The sequence below is a fragment of the Cariama cristata genome, unplaced genomic scaffold (genome assembly GCF_000690535.1).
Source record: "Cariama cristata isolate BGI_N322 unplaced genomic scaffold, ASM69053v1 scaffold329, whole genome shotgun sequence".
Taxonomy (NCBI): domain Eukaryota; kingdom Metazoa; phylum Chordata; class Aves; order Cariamiformes; family Cariamidae; genus Cariama; species Cariama cristata.
In genome coordinates this window covers 1678-13405 of record NW_009637247.1, presented here as the reverse complement: position 1 = coordinate 13405, position 11728 = coordinate 1678, and the positions used below count along the sequence as shown (strand labels likewise).

The 11728-nt window shown below is 38.1% G+C and overlaps 1 protein-coding gene across 1 annotated transcript in view; it reads right to left on the bottom strand.

The window, feature by feature from the left end:
- Nucleotides 1–10247, bottom strand: part of FRY (furry homolog (Drosophila)) — a gene marked incomplete at its 5' end in the record, with an annotated part of 116254 nt that extends 106007 nt beyond the window's left edge. The window contains 8 exons of the mRNA XM_009708215.1: nucleotides 206–307; nucleotides 2833–2931; nucleotides 3026–3118; nucleotides 5582–5750; nucleotides 7358–7438; nucleotides 7556–7635; nucleotides 8038–8128; nucleotides 10108–10247. Coding sequence (XP_009706517.1) covers nucleotides 206–307; nucleotides 2833–2931; nucleotides 3026–3118; nucleotides 5582–5750; nucleotides 7358–7438; nucleotides 7556–7635; nucleotides 8038–8128; nucleotides 10108–10247 — 855 coding nt within the window. The remainder of the gene's footprint in view (nucleotides 1–205; nucleotides 308–2832; nucleotides 2932–3025; nucleotides 3119–5581; nucleotides 5751–7357; nucleotides 7439–7555; nucleotides 7636–8037; nucleotides 8129–10107) is intronic.
- Between the last annotated feature and the right edge of the window lie 1481 nt (nucleotides 10248–11728).

The following is an 11728-nucleotide window of genomic DNA, read 5'->3' as shown; positions in this document are numbered from 1 at the left end:
AGCAGGAATTCAAACTAGGCACAAGAATAACTTTTTTGCTACTGAAAAAATCTGCACAGCTAAAGAATTTGTACTGTCAGGAATAAAATTATGTATGGAATCAGATAATAGCAATAATCCAGCACATTTACCTAAAATGGATTTGCAACAGATCAATAGTGCATACTGAAGTTTTAACACAATATTAAAACCAGAAGATACTAACCTTGAGATTGGATAGGCAGTTGTTGAGGAAAATATGCCATCTGTTTAAAAAGAACTGCTTCTGACTGACACAAAGCAGGCATGTTACCAAAGGGTACAAAGCCTAAATGGGAAATGGATGTCGATACCGTGTTATTTCCATGTCTACACAACATAAAAGTAACTTAATTGAGTTACTGTAAACTTAAAGCTCTAACTCGTCCATTTTGTGCAATACATGTTAGCCAACATAAACACACTGTTAAGTAGTACAATTTAAAAGGACCCTTTCTCCAAAGTTGTAACAGATATGTTTTATGGATGAACTACAAACAACCAAATGCCTACTTATAGCAGTATAATAAATCCAAAGATGGGCCACAATTTTACAGACTCACAGGGCTAAATTCTGTCAGTTAACTGAGAAATGATAGCATGGAAATAACTAAACTTTATTACAGTAACAGCAGGACCCAAGAGATTGTTGGGACTTGTGAATGCTGAGATGCCTATTACTTCTCAAAATCTGCAGTCACAATATTTACTGAGAGACATGTCAAACACCCTAAAGAATTGTGTTAAAATACAGGCAATGCCTGGATCTGCTGGTAGTTACATCTTGCTAAGTGAAAAATAAAAAGAAGCAAGACAGAACATAGAAGTTCAAATACTGGAAGCTGCTCTCTTTGTCAACACTTTGACACTCGTTTGCAAATGCTACACGAAAAAGAACAAGCTAAAATGCACCTATTGATTTTGAAACGGACTTCGCTATTTCACAGCAAGACTCTTCTGTTTCAGTTGTCATATTAATATACCCAATTAGGATTTTAAGTTATCAGCCAAAAATGAGGTAACTTTATCTTAAAGACCAATGATTCTCAAAATTAACCCTAAAATTCTAACTTCAGTCACGGCTCAAAGTATAAATACACCATAAACCCCAACTTCTGCTCCTGTAATATACAACATAAATTGTCTATAGCTAGGTTAGACCCAGTTTCTTGAGCAAACGGCAAATGTACATTAATTTTTTTTTAATAATCTTCATGCCCAAAATACGTATGGGAGAGGATAACTGAAGCCTTTTCATGGAAGACTTTCTTACCATATTAACATTATGACTGTAATAGTTGAGTACTTGACAGGATGACAGAGTTTAGTAACATCCCAGGAGTGTTACAACCCATCCTAATGAAGAGCCCTAGGAGGGAAGATATAAACCATCTCCTGGAGTTTCCTAATTCTCTGTTCTCTATCGAGAGAAACTCAACAACCAGCTCATACGAGATAATTTTAGATACAAAATGAGACAAGATGAATGCCCCCATCCTGCCTGTGCAGTGAGGGCATGGATTCACAAAACCCTGATCTTGGAGAGGAAGGTCCTCTTCAGACTCTAAAGAGTCTGCTTTCTTTCTGGAAGCCTGGAAATATGCACTGCAGCTATTTCTGCCAACTGTTTGCTTTTCCCCTCCTCCTCCTCCTCGCAATGTTTGTATTTCTAATCACACCCTCACAAGAATCTATTCTATTTTGTCACTTTTAACTATGTAGCCTCCAGTGTGGTATGTGTAGACAAGCAATCAAACGCAAAGCCCCAGCTGTGCAATCCTTTCTCAAGCACATAGTATTGACTTTGGCAAGTGCGGCCACCAGTTTGGGGAAGTTCTATTTAGTGTAAAAACTGTACAGCAAAGCTCTTACCCTCCTGCAGTTTCAACAATGTTTTATTAACTCGGCAGAGTGGAACAGAGCCACACAAAGACAAGCAGAGTGAAATCAGAAATCTATCCCAAGACTCCCACTAATTCAAACCGGATCAGGACTGCGCCCCAGGGGATGCTCTGACTCTTCCCTGGGACTGGTGTAACGATGGCAGAGAGCTCAAGCCCTCTCCTGTGTCCTCCCAACAGACTGACTCACGCTAGCGACCAGCATTGGCAGAGAGCGCTGCGAACAGGGAAGTCTTTTTGACTTTCCCATAGAATGAGGGAGGACAAACGACAACTTTATTTACTTAAAAGGTCCAAGACTTCAAAACGGATTAGCTAACGCCGCATTGCTGACGTGCGCTGACCCAGTTGGAGAGACAGACTGCTCAAGGCAGCCAGCATCAAACTGACTCAGGTCCTCATTTAATTCAGATCAACTCACGCTTCCAAAAATATACTGCAGTGCCACTGTTCGTCTCACAAGAAAAAAATGAAATAAGGAGCTGCACAGTAGCCAAGTTATGGATTTAAAAGGGCATGTGTTATACATTTTTTCATTCCTACAATGTATTATTTAAGCCCCGTGAAAGAGTTGTTCCCACATGCTTCATTTGTTCTTGCTTGACAAGAAGTGAACTCTATTCTTTCTCCTCTCTTCCTAATGTTTATACAAAACAAATACGAGAAAACCTAACCATTTAATAATCACAAAACCAGAAGCTAAAAAAACATCTGTTTGATTCAGACTGATCTAGATCATATTCTGAATAAAATAAATATGGTCATTTTCTGCAAATGCAATAACCTTCCCTGCAAATAGAAATGTATTGGTTATAAAGCCAAACGCAGAAAAAAGTTTTGCAATTTCCCAAGAGTCTTGCTTAGAGATATTTCTGACAAAGAATTTTAGCCTCTGCTTCTTACGGTTACTAACCAACGAGTGCTTCTTTCGTGAGGAAAGTTCAAGTGTTGTATCATACAGGCTTTCAACAAAGTTCCTCAGACAGGGGACATTCACTTCATTTTTAACAGCCTGAAAGAAAATTTCATGTTAATAAAACACTATTTCACAAGCTGTTTTATCTAATTTAAAGAAATTATGCAAACAACCTGAAAAATAAACTCACAGCAGCTACGGGGACAAGAATTTCAACAAACAGTCCTGCCAGTGCATGCTTGATATCTTTGTCTTTAACTTCAAGGAAATAATGTGCACATTCCTAAAACAAAAGAAATCAAGAAACATAAATTGCATATCAGCTGGAATAAAGACCTCTAAACGTTTGCTGAATGCACATCAAGTGTCAGTGACTATTTTTATCTTGTAAATCCCAGAGAAAACATTTGTCTATTAACTTCTAAATCCGCACTTTGCAGCAAGCACAAAGCAGGACATAAGTCAAGATCAAGGACCATCATAATCCACAAACTCTCCACTGATTCCAGTTGTGTCCGGTGGTGTTTTGGGGATGGAAAGGGAGCTGGGCTCCGGGGCTGACCTCATGCCTTCCCTGTGCATACCTTGAGGAGCAGGAGTAATAGCCCACATGGGCTGCTTTACACAATGCTCTCAGAGGTCAGAAAAGGAACATACTTCTCTGGTAAGATATTCAAGGCAAGGAACAGTCTTACCGTAAATATTTGGGGATAAATTTCACTGCTAGAATCCATTGCAGATTAAGGGTCAATACAGAACTGTGCTATGTGAGGGAAGAGACCTGTGGTGCAAACCATCACAATCTCCAGCCTGCGACTGGGGACTGAGAGAGAAAGTGAAAATGTACTTTTATCCTAAACATGCAGTGAACTGTTATCCACACAGCTGTGCTGCTCAGGAAGGGAGGGAGGGGAGATAAACATCCACCCACTCGTGTCTTTCTGTACAGCTTCTCTGAGGACGACAAATCACGTTGCTCCAGTTACTTCTTCCTCTCTGGGTCCAAGGCCCAAACAGGCACTGACTTTACAAGGAAAGTCTCCACTGACCTTTTCTCCCGCACATGCGTGCAGAGCAGTTTATACTTTAGATCGTGTGTAATTTTTCCTGGCTGCAATTAGCATTCTACACCACATGGCTTCAGTCACTCCAGCCATTTCTGCGACACACACAGCTGAAACCCCTCTACAAAGGCAGGCGCCTTCCCAAACCGCTTCTGCACTCCGTGGTGGAAGACGGGCTCTTCTGGAGCTTGCTCCTGAGATTAGCTCACCCTTTGAAAGTGAGAGCTGGTGCGACAGAGCTTATAGCTGAAGCACTGCATGTAGATACTCAAACCAACACATGAATCGCTCAAAGAATTGAACCGTATTTCATCAAACTGAGCAAAACTGGTTTTCCTACATACCCAGTGCATCTTATGATGCATTGTAGCATATTTACAAATTAATTTAGCGCCGAGATGCTGTAGTCAGGGAAGGCAGAGATCATTTGCATCCTAATTTTGAGTTCTTCTGTGTGGGAGCTTTACCATCGATTTCAATAGCAGTGGACACTGGATCCCAGCAGTGCTGTGCCATAAAGCTCTGCCACAAAGTCATTCACTCATATTAGCCATGTGCACTGAACATACCCTACTTTGGTATCTCGCCAGCGCTGGATAACCTCCATTAAGTCAATGCATACTAAGATGTTCTTATAAAGAAGCGTAAGGTACGAAGAAAAATCACCTGTTTCTGTGTTGTTAAATATGTTTTAAATATGTTGTTAAATATGGTTTAAAGCACGTTGCAAAACCAAAATAAAATGTGCTTCCTGTTCAGGACTTAGAGAAATGGCTCTGTGTCTGTACGCCTGTGTATTTGTATTCCAATGTCAATGTCAAATCCCTACTTATGGGCATCAACCATTGATTTTTTACTCCATTGACACCATCAATAAGCTGATCTTTACATGGAGGTTTATATAAAACATGCATTTTGCTGGATGAGTGGCTACAAACTGTGTAGCCATGAGAGTGATCCCAAGAAAAAGCAGGGGAATAAAATGGTTAAGCTAAATAAACCTGCTGATGGGAACAGAACCCACTGTACATTACCAGCAAGAATGTGGACTTTTAAAGTGTTTAAACATAAAATATTTTCTTTCCTTTCACAAAATGATGTAATCTATTAATTTAAAGCATTCATGATAGTCAAACTATGTTCTGTACCAGTGGCTTTCAAACTGGGTGGGTACAGAATGTACCCTACAGGAAGGGGGGTGAAGGCATGGTGGAAGGAGACAACACATCCAAAGGACACTCCATCCAGCTTTTGCCTCAATTCTTTGTCTCTTCCTCTGTGTTTTTCTCCTGGAGAAGTTCCTCTCCTGTCTGGCAACTATGTGAATGGTGGAAGATTCACTTTGAAGGCAACGAGCAGCTAGGGAGACATAGCTAGGCAGGGACACAAGGCAAGCAACAGCTGTGGGATGGCATGGAGGAAGGTCTGGGGTCTACAGAACAAAAACTCTTTTTGTTGGAGGGCAAGATGTAGGGACTAGGGGTATACGGCTGATGAAAAGTTGGTATGGAATGATATACTCTGGCACTGGAGCGCTGAGGTTCAGAACAAGCAGAAAGTAGTTACATTTACATTTATGTGGGAATGGCACACGGAAAATCTCCTGGAGTATTACAGGAAAGTTGAAGGGCAGCCCATTCTAAAAGGCCTGGGAACCACAGTTATATTCTTAAGAATTTTACCTGCATAAACTGAAGAGAAGCTTCAAAGTCCTCCACAGGATACATCTTAATGCGAAAGAATTTCATTCCCATTATAAGACTGATAATGCTTTGAACTACATATGGGCTTTGTTCTTTATGCCGTAACTCTTTTAACTCTGCCATGAATTTCTTCTTTACAGCAGGAAACCTATGAATTCACATTGGTTAGTTACAAAAAAGAACACTTCAATATTTGAAATGTATTATAAGGTATATAAATGGGAAAAACCTAAAGACTCAACTTCAGTAGTAAAATACTGTTTCAGGCAGTATGTGAACAGATTTCTTTTTGTTTAGTTTTCTTCACTTCTGATGAACTCAGAAAAGAAAATGAAGCATACAGACTGATCTCAGTCCATTTAGGTAACCACATTTTTCAAATTATTTTCTTACCATGCCCTTCTTTTACATAAAAGCTAACAGTATCACTAGAATAAACCCTTCACACATTTTTCAAAAAGCTGAGATGATAGTTCTCTTACAAGTATATGGAAAGTTTTCAAAAGAAAATGCTTAGATGATAACCGTGAAAATATTCAGGCAAGCTGTTCCTCCCTTCAGGTTTTTCCTAATAGCCATTACAGTAACACTTAAGCATTAACTACAACAACTTGGGATGGAGGGGTCTGTGACCATTTTTGATCCCCCCCCCCAATCTATTGGAGGTGTCTTTTGAGACACATTGTCCATAAAAATAACATATAGGAAGATCATCCAACAGGGCCTCCTGTCCTTTTTGAGACAAAATGAAAAGAATGTAATTTTCATGGGCAGGTGTGGCACGTAACAACCTTTTGTTATCGCCTCTGATAGAGAACACAGGAGAGTTGAAAGAAACCGGTTGGCAGGAAGAAGCCCTTTAGTGAAAGTAACATCTTAGCAAGGCCCTTCAGAATTGGAGAAGAAAAGCAGTATTTATGGAGAACAGGTATGTTTTATCTTTGACAGTCAGCTTGAAGCTTTGGAACCAGATGTCACTTCCCCTTTTGCCTTTGACCCAGCCAATTTAGAAGCCCAGGTAAGGCCTTAGCTGATGTCTCTGAAAGCTGTATGATTTCCAGGAACTCAAATTGTTTTGGCTACATCCAGCTAAGTTGGTTGGTTTTGTAAAGCAGACTCACTCTCAGCAACACCAAGAAGTCAGGAGGCAGAGATCACTGTGTTGGGGTAGTAAATTTTACCCTCTGCTTAGTTTGTGGTGTAAGTGTATGATGAGATGTTATATTGGGTACACGAGTTTCTGAATCTGTCTGCTTCCAGATTCAAAATTTAAGACTTGATCCACAAAATGTTTTATGTCATCTGCTCTAAGAAGTGCACGATGAAGGACTCAGAAGCAGTTGCATTAATTTCTGAACTGAAATAACTGCACAGAGACATAACAATGTTGCTATGTTGGAGGACAGTCATTTTTAGGTTTGCCCAGCTAGATCAAAAATAGCATATAGAAAAAAATTAATTAAAATAGCTCTCCTCAGCCCTTTGGGCTTTCCACAGATGTCATTGCTGAGAAAAGAAAAATAACACTGCTATAGTCGAGTTGAATTGATTCAGTATCACCGGACTAGATGCAGAAAGCCTGTGATTCCCTAGAGTTCTACGCTCAAGAACACCTGGATGAATAGAGGGCCAATAAGCTGAAATTATTTATTCCCACACTATCTTTTAAGAAAGTGACAAAATCAGAATATTCACATGCTAAGCAAGTAGAACTTCTCAGATTTACAGGGAAATATGATATTAAATTTTGCTTACTTTGCTTGAGCTAAAACACCTATTACTTCTGCATACAAATCCGCAACAATGTGCATATTTCCAGTGTTAGGACCAAGGTACCTAGCAAGAGACAAGAAAGAATTCTTGGCTGAGAAAGCATACTGCTTAAACCACTACCATTAAAAAATTTAGAAAGTAATGTCTTTCATAGAATTCTTGTATGAGAAAGAGTCTTACCCTTCTTTGTACTTAAAGTGCTTGAAAGCCAAGTTAATAACATCATGTACCAAACTGTCTATTACAGGATGAAGTGGAATCTGAAAACACAAAATAAAACATAATGAGTACATATATATTATACTTCAAGCTGCGTACCTTAGCGCTAGTATTATTCATGGGTATCTTCCATAGAGAACTATGGTATGCTGAAATAGCATATAGCTAACAAAACAGCTGAAACGAGCCAGACATTTAAAGTTTATTTAGTATTGAACAGAAATACTTTAGCTCCAAAGACTTGGCAAAGTGAAGTCTGTATGAGCACAGAACACTATGTATCTTACAGGTGCAAGAAAGACAGCAATGAACAAGCATGCAGGAGGTATCTCACGTTTTTATTAGTCTCTTAAAGATGGAAATAGAAAGAAGAATCCTAAAATTCGGTTGTACTGATGATTTCCATAATTTATTAGTTAATGGATAATTTAAGAACTCCATACCTGTTTCAAAACTTCTATTAATACTAAAGAAAAAATAAAATCAATAGCCAGATCTCTTCTTTCCATTAAATAGTCCCTCTGCTGTTCATCACTGCAAAATCAAACCAGGAAACACAATATTTAGGAGATGTGTCGTAATTCATATTATATGCCTTCTTCAATTACACAAATACTGATAACAGGGGATTGTGTTCTACTTTTTAAACTGCAGTCCAGCATTTCAGAAAGTAATGCACTGATATGTGCTTAAAACCTGAGATACATAGATGAAATCTAACTTGCTACTTTCAAATGTTTAAATGTCACTCTCCATTTCCTCCCTCTTTTTTCCAGTTTCAGAGCCATACAAAACTTTTTCAAGAAAAAACCCAAAACAAAACCAAAGAAACTTTTGGATGCTATATTCTAACAAATGGATTTAATTTCAATTTCCCTGCTGATGGCATCATTTAGATAGTTCTCAATTACACTTTGGAGGCAAATGTAATAAATTATTTTGTGCTATCAAATTCATATTTAGACTTGAGATGGCTTTTGAAAAATGCCTTGAAAGTACCAACAGAGAATTCATAACCAAACTACATTCTCTTTTAAAAACTGTTCCAGTGTCATTTTTTTAACTTTGGCATCGCTTGTGAAATGTTCAAATGCATTCCCTGCGCAGAACAACAGAGAGGAATAAATGTCTGAGGTCAGTAGCTTGCCATACAAAGACAAAAAAAAACCCCTTTGGATCACCTGATCACGGTTTCAAAGCGTACTGGGAAGATAACATGAAATATAAAATACTTTTAGTAAAATTAAATGTGAAAGGGACAGTTCTGCAGTCTGTTAGAAGCAGTTGCCACTGATTTCAGTGAGATTTTTGTTTGCATAAATTCAGCACAAGCCTTATAAACATTAAGAGCTTTAGTGATTTCAGTTGTCCTTATGTGCTTACAATAGAACATGCATTTAAGAGTTGTGCTTGACCAGTGATGAAATTAATAATTTGCATTTTGGTTTTCTTGGTTTCACATTAACTGCAGAAAGCACTGGTTATATGTTCTTTCTGTTACACTATCAATTGACAGAGTGGCCTTGGTTCACTGCTAAGCTGACTTTCAACTACATGTTGGGTGGAGTTCTGAAGACATCTATTTATGAGCACGTGGTCCTGCAACAAGTTAAGAGAAAGAAGCACTTCAAGGCAAGGATTCATCTCATCGAAAAGTAGACATCTGATTGATGAATCATGCCTTCATATTGCCTACTGCTACTGACAGAAAGAGTCTGAAAGATTCTGATTCAGGTTCATGTCTACCTTAATATCTAAAACTAGCTCCTACCCCTTCATTCCAGCAAATATCACCTTCAGTATTTACTGGATTATAATGTAATCCTAATGTGAAGAATTGCCTGTACATTTCCAAACAGCAGGTCTGCCAGTGTTGATTCTCCTGCTACTTCATTAAAGTGTGTATATGTAGTGCCAAAGTACTCAGAAAAACTGTACGTTTAATGAATGTACCTGTACCAAACCGTCAGATCTCCATATAACTAAGACCAATCTGTTGCCTTATCACTGAGGATCTATTGACACCATAAGAGATCAATGTATTTGTTTTGGGGTCTTTATTTTTGTTTGCTTGTGTGTTTTAAGAGCTAAGTCAGTGCTGCTAAAGCTGTTTGACTGATTCACAATTTTTTGCATTGAGGACAGGCGTATGTGAAATTTCTATGACTAAGCAGAATGCTATATAAAAAAATCCTTCCAAGTGTCACAGAATTATTGCCTGCTCACATGAGTAAAGAAGACAGACACAGTTTATCCAAACCACTATTTAAATGACATTACTGCATCCAAAACAGTAGTAAGAAACAGTGTTTGAACTATCAATCAGGACCATAATTTAAAAGACACAATTACTCCATCCATCTAGAAGCTGAGAGAAGAGTTCCAGGAACAAGCAGAAAAAGATGACAACAACTTTCAAGCAACTGTAACCTCATAAAAGCTGACTGCTGAAATGTAATACTTTCTACCTTTGAATCTGCCAGTAATGTATGCATGCATATTCAAAATCATACCTTTTGGATTTAGTGCTTGTTCTTGGTCTGTACTCATGAGATTCATCTTCTATGCCATTCTGTCTTTTATACCAATCAAACAAAGTGCGCAGGATAGAGGGTAGGCAATATTCTGAAAGTGAGCTCATTGAGCTTATTACCTATGGGGAAAATACAACAAATCAACAAATGAAGTGGTGTTGAAGTTTCCCCTCCTCCTTAAAAAAAAGTACTAATTCAATGGTTAGATATGTTCTTTCTTGTTTTCATCTCATTTATGAGATCCATGGCACAAGCAGTGACTTAATATTCTGCATTTCCTGTTGAAACATAAGCAGAAATAAAATAATGGGCTATATGTCAGTAGTGTCTTTCCACTGATGATACTAAAATGCATTAAAACCGTGTATCACATCTTACAACACACCAGAAAACTATCTAGTTCTTCAAGGGGTTTATTTTTATTTGTTACACAATGTTGATTTGAGTTTGAGTACATTATAAGGAAAGAAAAAGGGATGAATCGGAAGTACTGTCTTCATGGGTTGTATCTGACTCCTGGATGCCCCTCCTGAAACTCACACTATATTGAGAAACCCCACAAGCTCTGCTGCAATCATCTTAACTCACTGAATGTGTAGATACATCCATCTTACTATTAGGCTCACACACCTGATAACTTAGACTTTTCTTTTATATCTAGGAAAATATTTACAGCTTCCTGTGTCTTTCTGTGGACGAATAAGTAAAACATAGTTTACAATCATTCCTTAAAAGTTCCTGATTAAACAGCTCTAGTGGCATACTGGAAAACAACATTACTGCTCATTCAGTAACATTAATTACAGAAATGTTACCGAACATGTTACTACTGAACTATGACTTAAACTTCCTACTACAGGAAACCATAAAGCTGCAAAAGATGAAAAGATCAAAAGCTAGGGTGAAAAAAAATCCATTATTATACAAGAGGATTATATATGTATTGCAACCGAATGTCCACAGCTACAGCACTTGTGTACATTCTAAGAAAACAGAAAACAACTATTTAAAATAGGAATAAATTACTGATCTGGAGATTTGTGACCACCTCAAGGTCATGCAGGGCTTGATCCTGTGAAGTGCTGAGTAGCAGGAGTGAAGTGCTGAAGCATGTACTTCATGTCAAGCCCGCCGATTATGTCATTAACTCTGTCAGGTTTACCCACCTGCTTAAATTTAAACCAGCATGTTTCAGTGCTTGTGGAAGAACAACAGTAGAGTTTAAAGTCTTGTATAAGACCCAGTTTGTGTCTACTGTGTGACTAAAACAAGGGCAAAACTGGGAGACCAAGCACCTTACATACAATTCCTGAATGTTACCAAAGCCTTCCTTCTGTGGATGACAGTTAGTTTAGATCAGTAACTCTGATCTCTTTTGCAGTTTTTCAGCCTCATAATTTAACTAATCGACAGTGATGCTGTGGTCTAAAGATAGGGAGACACTTTGAGGATAAAGTATTATTGTTCAGCTAATATGGCCTAAAATTAAATATGGAGCGTAAAAAAGTTATAACAACTGCCCCTGTGAAAATAGAAGTTTCTATAAAAGTACTATTTTAGGAAAGCTTTCAATCCGGTGTTTCCAATATATTTTATTACC